The 12,339-nt window shown below is 52.3% G+C and overlaps 2 protein-coding genes across 4 annotated transcripts in view; both read left to right on the top strand.

Annotated features, from left to right (window-relative positions):
- The window catches only part of GPATCH1 (G-patch domain containing 1), a 39,385-nt gene extending 31,343 nt beyond the window's left edge, over positions 1 to 8,042 (top strand). For all 3 annotated transcript variants that reach the window (XM_029925452.1, XM_029925453.1, XM_029925454.1), the window contains exons 17-20: positions 152 to 259; positions 2,557 to 2,654; positions 4,363 to 4,511; positions 7,763 to 8,042. In XM_029925452.1, the coding sequence (XP_029781312.1) occupies positions 152 to 259; positions 2,557 to 2,654; positions 4,363 to 4,511; positions 7,763 to 7,793 (386 nt within the window). In that variant the 3' untranslated portion in view covers positions 7,794 to 8,042. The remainder of the gene's footprint in view (positions 1 to 151; positions 260 to 2,556; positions 2,655 to 4,362; positions 4,512 to 7,762) is intronic.
- A 968-nt stretch (positions 8,043 to 9,010) lies between these two features.
- Positions 9,011 to 12,339, top strand: part of WDR88 (WD repeat domain 88) — a 38,258-nt gene continuing 34,929 nt past the window's right edge. Inside the window, exon 1 of the mRNA XM_029925785.1 lies at positions 9,011 to 9,322. Within this exon, the coding sequence (XP_029781645.1) occupies positions 9,011 to 9,322 (312 nt within the window). The remainder of the gene's footprint in view (positions 9,323 to 12,339) is intronic.

Genomic DNA, 12,339 nt, shown 5'->3' on the forward strand with positions numbered 1-12,339 from the left:
GGCTGGCCTGAGCTAGTTAAGCAGAGTGTGAAGAAAAGCTTACATTATCTGGTGACAACAGGTTTTAATTAAAGATTCAAACATCAATATTAGTAAAATATTAATTAATATGACTATAAATAGACAAAATTAATACCCTGGTGTTTTTCAGCTAGTGAGCCGGCAGCCCCGGAGCCCGCACCGTCCTTCCCGATACAAAAGATGCAGATGGATGAAAGAGAAGCGTTTGGCCCCCGCCTGCCTCCCGTCTTCTGCCCCAGTGAGTCGAGCGCTCCTCGGCTCACCTGTTTGCATTGGCACCAGCGTCCCCCCTGGGCTGTGACAGCTCTGACCGTGTTACTACCCCCACCCACGTGGGCCAACACGAGGCCAAACACACATCTCCGGTCGTCCTGTGAGCAGGGCGGGGTTCCGGGGCGCCGATTCCATGCACAGTCAAAAATCTGCCTGTTACTTTGGACTCCCCCCAAAACTTAACAATTAATACCCTACTGTGGCCCGGAAGCCTTACCGATGACATGGACTGTTGATTAACACTTATACAAGTTACATGTGTTATAGCCTGTGTTCTTACAATCAAGTAAGCTAGAGAAAAGCAAATGTTATCAAGAAAATCATAAGGAAGAGAAAACGCATTTACAGTGCTGTACTGTATTTGCTGAAAAAAACCCCACGTGTGGTGGATCTGCGCGGTTCAAGCTGGTTGTTCAGGGTCAACTGTGCATACGTTTGTTTCCGGTTTATTGGTTCTCAGCTACATTTGGCAACTCATTACTTGCCTAAATGATAATTGTTTCTTTAAAAACATTTTTTTAATGTTTAATACCTATTTTTGTGACAGAGACAGTGCATGAGCGGGAAAGGGGCAGAGAGAGAGGGAGCCACAGAGTCGGAAGCAGGCTCCAGGCTCCGAGGGGTCAACACAGGGCCTGACGTGGGGCTCAAACCCACGAACCGTGAGATCATGACCTGACTCGGACGCTCAACTGACCGAGCCACCCGGGCACCCCAACAATTGTTGCTTTACAGCCTCAGAGGCCTTTAAACTTTTTTTTGCTTCAACTTTCAGTGATGTTAGAGTCCTGAGTATCTCAAACGTCCCTTCTAGAAATAAAAAAGTAAAAATCTAGGACACAGAGATAAGGGAGGAATTGTAGAGAGAAGGGTATTCTGAGACTTTGTTCTACTTTGGCTGATGTAACAAATAAAGCCAAAGTAATTCTTTCAGAAGTAAACACAGTCCTTCCTCCGTCCCCAGTTATCAGTCAGCAACTCCCGTTCAGTGTCTTCAGTGGATGGTTTGTTACAATGTTAGCCTGGCTTATCCTCTCCTTGAAGGCCAGGCTAACAACCCTCTGATAACCTGGCCCCGGAGTATAAATGACATCATTCTGTTACCTGCATCATAGTTTCCTGTAGCGCGCACGCATAAATATTGGCTTGGTTAATTAACCCAGCCTTCAAAGAGGTGATAAGAAGTGTGATGTTTTGAAAAATTGCAACGAACGTATTTCTTATTTGCTTTAGTTCGATCTTCAGCTTAAAGTAATTGTATCAGAATTTAAGAGCAAATTTATTTATGCCCATTTCCCAGACCAGCCTTGATTTCCTTGTAATAGTTAATTACTTAATTTTGTCTATGGGTTTCTGAGGGGGGATGGTTTTTCAAAAACAAGCACTTACAAAACAAAAGTTTGGAGAAGTCAGATTTTCAAATATGCGACCAAACAATAGGACTAGAGAGTTACAGGCACCTCTTACCTGGGTTTGGAAAATATCTATGCTTGGAACTTGGAACTTTTCCCTTGGAGAAAGTCCCCTCGGAACTTTTCTTTAGGTGGAAAAAGTTGATCTTTTGCTGGTTTGTTTACCTGGAGGTTAATGGCCTTTGAAAACATTTTGGTCAGAGTTTGGAGGTGGAGGATTTAAGCGTATGCCACTTGCTTGGTCCTTTTTAATGATTATGTACATTGTGTGGTTTTGACGCTAATTTTCTAGTGGTTTTTTTTTTCTACTTAGAAGACAAATTCGTGCTTTCATAAAGGGAGGGTGGTGTGAGGGGAGCTGACGTTTGTGCACCAGACTCCAGGCTGCGGGATTACGTGCGCGGTTCCATCCGTCCTCTGTGCCGGACAGAGCAGGGATTCCTCGGGTCGCTGCTCACAGAGGGGGAGCTGAGGCGGGGAGAGGTCGGGGACGACACGCAGAAGGTCAGGGAGAGGCTGGCAGCCGCTGGGTCTGGTCTGCCTCCTGAGCTGCCTGAGGAGGTTACGTTACAAAACCTTGTGCTTTCTCTTCCGACCTTATCCTTGACTAACCTAGCAGATAAGCTGCGGCAAGGTGCCGGTTGGCTCACACAGGTCTGTGTTGAGGTTTCTGGCAGTTTCTAAATATAGAGAGAGCCACCAGGCCACAGGCAACCCGTTTGTTTGTCCTTGAGGCAGGGCAGGAGTCCCGCCTTCATGTTAAACATTCCGTCTATGTCACATTCCTAGTTCAACAATCTGGGCTGTATTTCCCCCTATACTTCATGTGTTTGTTACATTTGTGTTTCAGATGTTCGTCAGCAACTTGAGGCACCTCAAAAAGAGAAACATAAAAAAAACAAAGAAAAGCATAAGACCAAGAAAGAGCACAGGCGGAAGAAAGAGAAGGTGAGTAGCTCCCGGGAGTCCTGGACAGCACGCAGGCCCTGATGGCCCCGCTTGTGTTGTGCAGACAAGGCCCCAGGCGTGACCCGGGTGGCCCAGCAGGGAGAATACTGGGGCCAAGGTGGGGGCACAGGCCTCTCCACGCCTCCTCCACACAGGAGCGTGGGCATTCATGTCTACCTTCGATTTTCAGGAACTTTGTTTTGTCTTCAGGCAGAATACTTTAATTATTCAGTTGTACTTTAAAAATTTTATTTGTGTGGGGCGCCTGGGTGGCTCAGCTAGTTAAGCTTCCAACTTCGGCTCACGGCATGATCTTGTGGTCCGTGAGTTCGAGCCCCATGTCGGGCTCTGTGCTGACAGCTCAGAGCCTGGAGCCTGCTTCAGATTCTGTGTCTCCCTCCCTCTCTCTGCCCCTCCCCTGCTCATGCTCTGCCTCTCTCTATCAAAAATAAATAATAAAACATTAAAAAAAATGTTATTTGTGAACATGAAAAAGTAGGAGAAAAGGACATTTAAATACTTTGGAGTAATGGTTGAATCTTAACCAAGTAGTGTTAAGTGGTTATTCATTCAATATTAGGTGAAGACATTATTTTGAACGTTTTTCCTCAACTGCTCCGTCATCATTACAGTGGAGAATTGGGTCCATGGCTTCGGCTGGAAGTCAAGGAAGTTTGGAGGAGTAGCAGGTGCTTTCACGTTGACACCCCAGTCCCATCACCCGTGTGTTCTCAGTGATGGCACAGGCTTTTAATCCGTTCCTGTTAGCGCCGGGCCCAGCCTGGTCGGGCCGGCAGTGGAACGGAGGGCAGACAGCTCCGGGAGTGGGTTCCTGAAAGAAAGGGTCCCTGCGCGGGGAAGACGATGGCCGTTCTCTTGTGTGGCGGGAAACCGGCGCTGCCAGGCCTGCAAGCCAGATTCATCCGCGTCTCACCAGTGCATCTGCTCTCCTCTGACCGTCTCCTGTTTTCTTCGCTGTGCTTCTCCACGGGCCTGCCATCCGATCTGTGGTTTATCACACGGGCCTGACCACGGGGCCCGGTCAGGTTCAGCGAGGCGGCAGGGGTCACCTGGATGACATCGTGAAGTGCGGTTCATGAGCAAACGGCTGAGAACTTTGAGACGCTTTTGGTGCAAAGGGGTGACTTTATGAGAGCACGGGGCCAGGGCCGCGGGCGAAAGAGCGCACTGGGGTTGTGAGGAGTGACGGGTCACAAAGTCCTAAGTGAGTTCCTAAGGGATTTTGGGAGCCAGGCTTTCGGGACCTTGAGGGGCCAGCTGCTGTTGGTAGGCGAGGTTACTTCTAATAAAGTATAACCGCGAAGGCACCAAGGCAGCCCCGAGTTCCTGAGGAAGGTCACGCTCTGCATGTTTCGGTCGGTGGTGTCCCTCAGTGGGCTGCAGGCTGTAAGGGGGTTAATTTAAGCTGCATTTCTCTTGCCTCTGTTTCCCTTATCAACCTCGGAGGAGATGGGGGCTGAGGTCTAGATGGCGTCGCGACCGCCTGCCTGGCCCTGCGTGTCTGTCGCTAGAGGATCCGTTCTGAGCGTGTGCGCACAGCTGTGTGTCCTGGTCTCCAGAGGAGGTGTTCTGTCCTTGTGTCTGAGGGACTCCAGCCACCCGATGCCTCCTTGGCCCGTCATTGTGCCCAGTCAGGGAGGGAAACAGCCATTTGTCCCCCTCCCCCCACCGCCCTTTTCTTTTTCAGAAAAAGAAACACCGGAAGCACAAACACAAAGGCAAGCAAAAGAATAAGAAGCTGGAGAAGAGCAGCAGTTCTGAGAGCGTGGGCAGCAGCGGCAGCTCGAGTGCGGAGGAAGGGACGGGAGGCCTGTCACCCCAGGAGCTGCTGAGGAGGTAGGCAGTGCGGGCGCTGGGTTTCAGAAGCCTCCAAGGCTCGTCGGAGTCTCCATGTATTTGCTGAGAGGCAGACGTCTCTCAGTGATGGATTTGGATGTTGACTAGGCTTTCTAAAAGTTCATTTTTTACTTACACAAGTGATACGTGAATATATCATTGCAAAGATTCACACCTTGGAGATAAAGCCTAAAGTGGCCCTTGACCGGTCCCCCAAACCTCTTCTCTCCAGCAGCCCCTGCCGTCAGCTTCATGGTGACTTTCAAAACTTGTTTGTTTAGTCTCACACACACAAAACATCACTTTTTTGTACACTTTTGATATAAATAATATAATTTTGTGTCACATAAATCTATAGAATACATTCTTTTTATTAAAACATTTTTTAATGTTTAGTCATTTCTTGAGAGAGAGAGAGAAAGACAGAGTGCAAGCAGGGGAGGGGCAGAGAGAGAGGGAGACACAGGATCCAAGGCAGGCTTCAGGTTCTGAGCTGTCAGCACAGAGCCCGACGCGGGGCTCGAACCCACAAGCTGTGAGATCATGACCTGAGCTGGAGTCTGATGCTTAACCGACTGAGCCACCCAGGCGCCCCACTGAGTATGACATTTAGAATGAATGGGTGCTGCCATGTCACTCCCCGAAGTGGCTGTATCCGTTTAAAGTAGGAAAGCCCAGGGGCACCTGGGTGGCCAAGTCGGTTAAGCATTGGATTCTCAGTTTCAACTCAGGTCACGATCTCACGGTTTTATGAGTTGGAGCCCCACACTGGACTCTGTGCTGTCTCCCTGACTCTCTGCCCCTCCCCTCACGCTGTCTCTGTCTCAAAATAAACAAATAAACTTAAATAGGTAAGCACCTTATTGTTGCATCAGTTACAAACAGTTCAGAAATGTTTGCCCCACGATGGGTTTGGGTAGAGAACGGCATCCTGCTTTCATCTCGTGTCCCGAACTGTTCATGAGGCCGAGCGGTGGTCCCGGGTCCCGGCCTCTGCCGCGTGCTCTTCAGTGAGGGGCTTGCCCGCGTTCTGCGCACAGGTCCCGCACCCGCGAGCACCTCTCTCCAAGGAAGAGAGGGTCAGAGGTGCGGAGTGCGCTTAGATCCTCACTCCTGTGGTTGCTAAAGGTTTAGTCCCATGGCTCCTCATCCCTGAGCCCCTTGGGCTCTCCCCTGGGAACCCCGAGGGCCCTCTGCCCTTGGTGCCTCACTCCACTCTGTGCGGCCCCTGTCCACCTGTCTTCTGCCACGGGCGGTGGGAGGCTCGTGACCACGGGTCTCATTTGCATCCCCAGCACCTGGCATGGGGTGTCGCTCTTGGTAAGGACCCTGATGCTTTTCTGCTGTGACAGTGCCTCCACCCCTTTCCCCGGAGACAGTGCTCTCCTTCCTGTCTCTATCAGGTTGTCTCGCCCAGTCTAGAATTTCACAGACGTAGAGTCACAGGATTAAGTAACGACCGTAGGGCACACGCATGTAGGTGTGCAGGCCATCAGCTTCCAGCTCCGTGCATTCTCAGTGCCTGATCCAGGGATATGCAGCACCCACGGCTGCTCGGGTCTCCTCCCGCTTGGCATGCCTACCCCCTGTCCCCAAGGTAGCCCCTCTTGTGGCCTCTGTCACCATTGGTTACGCTACTGCTTGGACTTTACTTAAAGGAACCACGCATGACTCTTGGGTTGGGTTGTGGGAGTCCCCACGTTATTCCAGCTGCCGCAGCTGGTTTGACCTTGTCGCTGTGGGGTATCCCTTTTTGTGTGACCACACCAGAGTCGTCATCTCTGCTGTTGTTGGGGACACGTGGATTTTCACGTTGGGGCTGTTAGCAAGGATCTAGAGCCAGTGGGGCCTGGCTCTAGTCGACGTACACCCCTGTGTGCACGGAGCCAAGATCTAAGACTGCCAGCTCAGGAGCCCTTGGCCCTGGAGCAAACACGGGTTTTTCCAGATCCTTCCCAAAGGCCCTACAGGAGCCTGGTGAACAGTATAAGAACTTGCTTTTAGGGGCGCCTGGGTGGCTCAGTCGGTTAAGCATCCGACTTCGGCTCAGGTCATGATCTCACGATTTGTGAGTTTGAGCCCCGCGTCCGGCTCTGTGCTGACAGCTCAGCACCTGGAGCCTTTTGTAACCTGGCGGCCGGGTCGGTGCTCGTCCCCGGCGCTCGTCCCCGGCGTTCTGCGGTACCTGTTTCGTCTGCCCCCGGACCGGCAGGGCGGAGAATCGTCGCGGGTCCTTCTCCTGAGGGAGGGAGAGAAAAAGGGGGGCAGGAGAGGGAGACGCAGAGAGTAAAGACAGAACTCATGGTTTTCCAATCAGGCAAAAGAGAGAGAGATTTATTCAGAAAACTGTCTTTTATAAAGGTTTCAAGGCGGGAAAACAAAGCAGCTGACCTAGGTCAGTTACCAGGTAAACAGAGTCAAATGAATATCAAAAGAAACGCCCAGATTTGCCTCAGCAATGCTGGGAAGGGGGGAGTTAGCACTGAATAATCTAAAATACGGTTTTGATCTTTTGTGCACCTTAGCCACTCCAGTCTGGCCCAGCATGACAGATGCCAAAGTTATTTTGACCAGGAAATGGCAGTCTCCAGCCTCTAGATGCAAATCTTGTTTGCTGGTTCACTCTCCGGAGAGTGATAATCCTTGCCTGAGGCAGACAGAAAACTTGGCGGGCCCGACAGGAGCCTGCTTCCAATTCTGTGTCTCCCTCTCTCTCTACCCCTCCCTTGCTCATGCTCTGTCTCTCTCATTCTCTCGAAAATAAATAAACATAAAAAAATGTTTAAAAAACTTGCTTTTATAAACAAGGTCCTCCTATAAGCTGTGGGAGGGTGAGTCTCCCTGTGTGTTTTGGGGGTAGCAGAGAAGCATGTTTAAGAATGCAAGTTAAATTGATGCTTCCAGGGGCGCCTGGGTCAGTTGAGTATCCAACTTTTGATTTCGGTTCAGGTCATGATCCCAGGGTTGTGGGATGGAGCCCCGCATCAGGTTCTGTGCTGAGCATGGGACCTGGTTAAGATCCTCTCTCTCTATCTCCCCCTCTCTCTCCCCCACCCCCATCCTCTCTCCTGCTTGTGCACTCTCTCCCTCTCTCTCTCAAATTAAAAAAAAAAAGATGATTTCATGCTCTGTATCCTGTGAGTCCAGATGTACCACTGCGAGCTGGGGAGGTCTGGCGTGCCCGGACCCAAGGAGCCGTCTGGTTTTCAGTTCTTATCTAACTGGCCTCTTTCTTTTCTTTCCTTTTCCAGGCTGAAAAGTCTTCCCCTAAGGCGGCAGTAACTGAATTCTGTCCTGGCCTGTCCCAGTACCAGATGTCCACCATGACAAAGCTCGTCGATTGCTAAGTTAATACATTGTACAAATTGTATTTATATGTAAATTCATGCTGTAAAATAATTGTTAAAACCTTGACATTTCAAAAGCTGCCTTGGAAGGTTGCAGAAATTGATTTCTATTTTTAACCTCAGTTAGTGTCAGAGGAAATAATTCAGATTGTACAGTTTGATTAAAATGGAATTTTTCTATTTTTTTCTTGATGCTTTTTTTATTTCCTGAAACTTAGAAATGAAAAATGAAGGGTTGTCTCTAATTTAGTGAATGAGGTGATCCGAGTCCAGATAAGGACAGTCAGCCTTACCTGAGGGCCGGCGTGAGAGCAGGTGGTCACCTCCCCACTGCTCCACCGGGGCTCCTGGCTGAGCGTGGCGGCTAGGAGCCCAGCCCCAGGGCCCGGCAGGTGGATGTCCGCTAAGCGTGGAGCAGTGTCCCAGACCGAGGGCGGGGGTGTGCGCCCACAGCGCGGTCGCACAGGCTCCAGGTCCTTGCCTGCAGCCCAGGGGCCCGGCTCCACCACGGCCTCCGCTGCACTAGCCAGACCTTTCAGAAAAGTGCCACGGTTCAAACTGACCCCATAGGAAGATCAGAGCAACTGAACAGTTTGAAAAATAGCAAGACGGAAGACAACCGCTTCAGCCCCCTGGAGAGGACAAGCTGTAATGTCGTGGAATATCCACCCAGTCTGTTTCTGTCGGGGCTGCCCCTCGACTGGCGGGGACATTCGCTCTCACTGACGCCGGGACGCCTGTCTCCTTCGTGCTCTTACACGTGTCCCCGCCCCCAACAGCTGCACTTAATTCCCGCAGGGCCCATTCCAGAACTACTGACCATTGACTTCTCGGTGGTTCACACGAGGTGGGGCGGCCACGAGCCCCTGGCACGCGGAGGGCACACAGAAACCGCCCTGGGAGAGGCACCAGGGAAGCCCAGTGGGAGGCCGCGGGGACGGGCTGCTCGTTTCACGCACCTGGCCTCCTTCCCTTTGTGCCCAGAGCCGGAACCCCGTTCTCCTGGGGGTCCGCGTGCTCCGCGTGGAGGGGACGCGCGAGATCGTCGCGCGAGGGGCGGGCGTGGCGGTCCTGCGCAGGCGCGGGGCGCACTGTTGGTTCGTGGCTGGGCCGGGGTGCTGGGAGCCGGCCGCCAGTGGGTGCGGCTCCGGGATGGCCTCCCAGCCACCCTGCGTCCCCGGCTCCCCGGGAGCCCCGGACAAGGGCAAGAAGACAGGGTCGCATCTGTGTACGGAGCAGCCGCCTTTGGTCCCCTCGGGCGACATTGAGCAGCCGCCCCACAAGCTGCCCTACGCGGCCCTGGTCAGGGGCTATGGCCGCTTCAATCTGTCGATTGTGGACACACGCCAGGTGCCGCTGCTGCCCCTCTTAGACCCCCTGAAGGTGGGCAAGGGCCCACTGCCACCCAAGAAGCACCCGATGCCTGAGAAGAAGTTCTGGGGCAGCCAGGAATCCCTTTCCAAGGTCAGACCACGGGGGGCGGGGCGAGGAACCGGGGCTTGACTCCCACACACGGGGAGGGTGCAGTGAGCGGCTAAGGGACCCGTGGGGACCCACCTGGCTTTCCCAGGGCCCCTGAGTGGAGCCCTGGGCTGCCGTCTCTGAGAAAACAAGGCCGGCCAGGGGGAGAAAGACCGTGTTCCAAAGCGGGATCCTGACCCAACCCAGCGTGGTTTCTGGCTGAGCCTCGCAGATGTCCTCCTGGTGACATCCCAGGGGGGGACCGAGGGTCAGTGAAGGAGCCCTCTGCGCCCATGACACAGAGTCAGCTCCAGTAGCAACAGAAAACTTAAAAAAAAAAAAAAAAAACACCCAGCCAACGCTATGCCTCCTCAGTGACACTCGAGGCTGCTGGCCTGTCAACAGAACTCTTGGGAATGAAAAAAGGGTTTCCAAACCAAAATCTTCCACGGAGGCTTTAAAATCAGAGCAGAGAACTGAAACAAAATTAGAAAACAAGCTCATGGGGATACTCTGAGACTCAAAGAACAAATATAAAGGAGCAAGAATTGTGAGAGAAAAGGTAATGCATGCCGGAGAGATCCAGAAGAGCCAGTAGACATACAGGAAGTGGGGGAGGGGGAGGGGGAGGGGGAGGGATCCGGAAGGAAACAGTGAAGAAAATCTCCCTGGGCTGAGGAAGACTACAGGCAGCGCTCCTGTGGAAAGAGATGGTCCAGTCCCATGGAAGATTGGGGGCAAATGTCGCCACCTGGGGAGGGTGGGAGCAGGGCTGTGGCGCCCACAGATGGAACAGCCTGGCATCGGGTCGAGGCGCTCGGCACCCTGGCCTGCCCTCAGAACCCCTACCTGCAAGCAGCGCCCACCACGGGGCTGCTGACGGCGCTAAACGTGCCTGCGCTTCTAGTCATGAAGCTTATTCTGCTTTTTACGTAAAATTAAAGGAGAGCACAAGCATTGTACTTCTTCTCAGTGGACCATCCCCAAGATTCAAATTCAACAGATACATATTTTTTAAAATAAAAAACACGTCTCCCTAACAGCCTGGCCCATGGTACCCCCTATTTTCTACAGAGGCAAGAAATATTCTAGCTGCTTCAGGATCCTTACAGAGATATTTTATTTTATGCATTTCCAGCACATCACTTTCTCTCTCTCTCTCTCTCTCAACATAAATGGAAGCATACCTTAGGCTGCTTATACACCTAGTTTCAAATTTTTTACTCAGGGTATTTTAGAGATCTTTCCTTATCAGTAAAGAAGCATCTTCCTTGTTCTTTTTTACGGAAGTATCGCACTGGCTAGCCATCTTCTGATGGCGTTAACCAGTCCCTTGTGAAGGCACATTCAGATGGCTTATGATTTTGGGGGGCCTGATTTTTACATTTATTTTATTTTTGAGAGACAGGAGAGAGGCAGAGCACAAGTGGGGGAGGGGCAGAGAGAGAGAGGGGAACACAGAATCTGAAGCAGGCTCCAGGCTCTGAGCTGTCAGCACAGAGCCCGACGTGGGGCTCGAACCCACGAATCGTGAGATCGTGACCTGAGCTGAAGCCGGACGCTCTACCGACTGAGCCCCCCAGGTGCCCTGGGACTGAGGTTTTTATGACCCATGAAGATGACAGAAGTTGAGAAGTTCCAGCAGTTTTCCCAGAGGAAGTGTCTGACCTAAGAGTTCTCTACCTGACCAAACTGCTGATTCCCAATAAAGCAACAGAAAGACATTTTCTTTAGACCTGCGAAGACTCGGAAATGAGGCTTCTTTTTGAGAACAAAGCTACTCAGGGGAGCACTCCAGCAAACAGGAAAAGAAAGTTCACATGAAGAACTCCGGTGAGGGAAAGAATGGTTTAGAATAAACAGTGGAGAACAGTGGTGGAAATTCCAGTACTGTCTGGAGGTAGGTATACAGTGAGAATAACAGGTGCTGTAGCTCAGTGAAAATGTTAACAAATGGCCCCTTAAAGGAAAGTGCACGATGCAAAACTAATGCTGAAGCCTATTCTCAGTAGATAACGCCTGGGCGTGGTTTTTATTTAATGAGCACTCAACACAGGGACGGTTCACAGCATTCTATTATTTTCTTAATTTTTTAATGTTTTATTTTGGAGAGAGAGAGAGTGAGACTGAGACAGGTGAGCAGGGGAGGGTCGGAGAGAGAAGAACCCAAAGACAGGCTCCAGGCTCTGAGCTGTCAGCACAGAGCCCGACGTGGGGCTCGAACCCACGAACCGTGAGATCATGACCTGAGCCCAAGCCGGACGCTCAACCGCCTGAGCCACTCAGGTGCCCCTCATAACATTTTTAAAAGAATTGGTTCAACACCCCCACCCGTGGCTTCCCGGTGCATTTAAGATGAAGTCCAGAGATCTGACCTTGACCTTCCAGGCCTCTTCTCCCTGTTCTCCCACCCCCTCTGACCTGGGAGCCTCCAGGCAGGGACGGCCTCAGGCCCCTCCTTCCCGGGAGGCTCTCCCCGCCGTCTGGGGTGCAAGCGCGGTGGCCGCCGCACTGGGTGTTGGATGGCGCCCCTCTTCCCGTGGCGCGGGCGCTGGAGGCTGTGCGGTCCCCGCGGTGCCCACGGGCCCTCGCTCCCGGCCTGGGGTCTCGGCCCCTCGGTTCCCGCCGGCCGCACGGCGCCTAAGGCCCGACGAGGCTAAGACATCCGTGTTGATCAAGCGAAGGACCGCCACACACATAAAAAAAGAACTTTTTTGGGTTTGACAAAAATCGGACCGTCCTCTCTGTGCCATTTTTGCTCAGGCCTCTGAATATGTGTTTGGAGCGTCTTTCCGCAGCGCCTCGGGGTCTCTATCCTTGATGAACCCCGAAAGTACTGTGCCCAGAACAAACGCGAACGAGGGTCCCCGAAAGGACGATGGGGCTCGAGGGGTGCCCGCGGCCGTGCTGCTCTTTGCCCATAAAGCAAGCTCCGTTTTTGCCATAAGAGAACGGACACGGGGAGTTCGGTCTTTAGCCTGAGGCCGCTGCCCCCGGGGAGCTGGGGGTGGCCGCCCCGG

Source organism: Suricata suricatta, chromosome 16, assembly GCF_006229205.1.
Source record: "Suricata suricatta isolate VVHF042 chromosome 16, meerkat_22Aug2017_6uvM2_HiC, whole genome shotgun sequence".
Taxonomy (NCBI): domain Eukaryota; kingdom Metazoa; phylum Chordata; class Mammalia; order Carnivora; family Herpestidae; genus Suricata; species Suricata suricatta.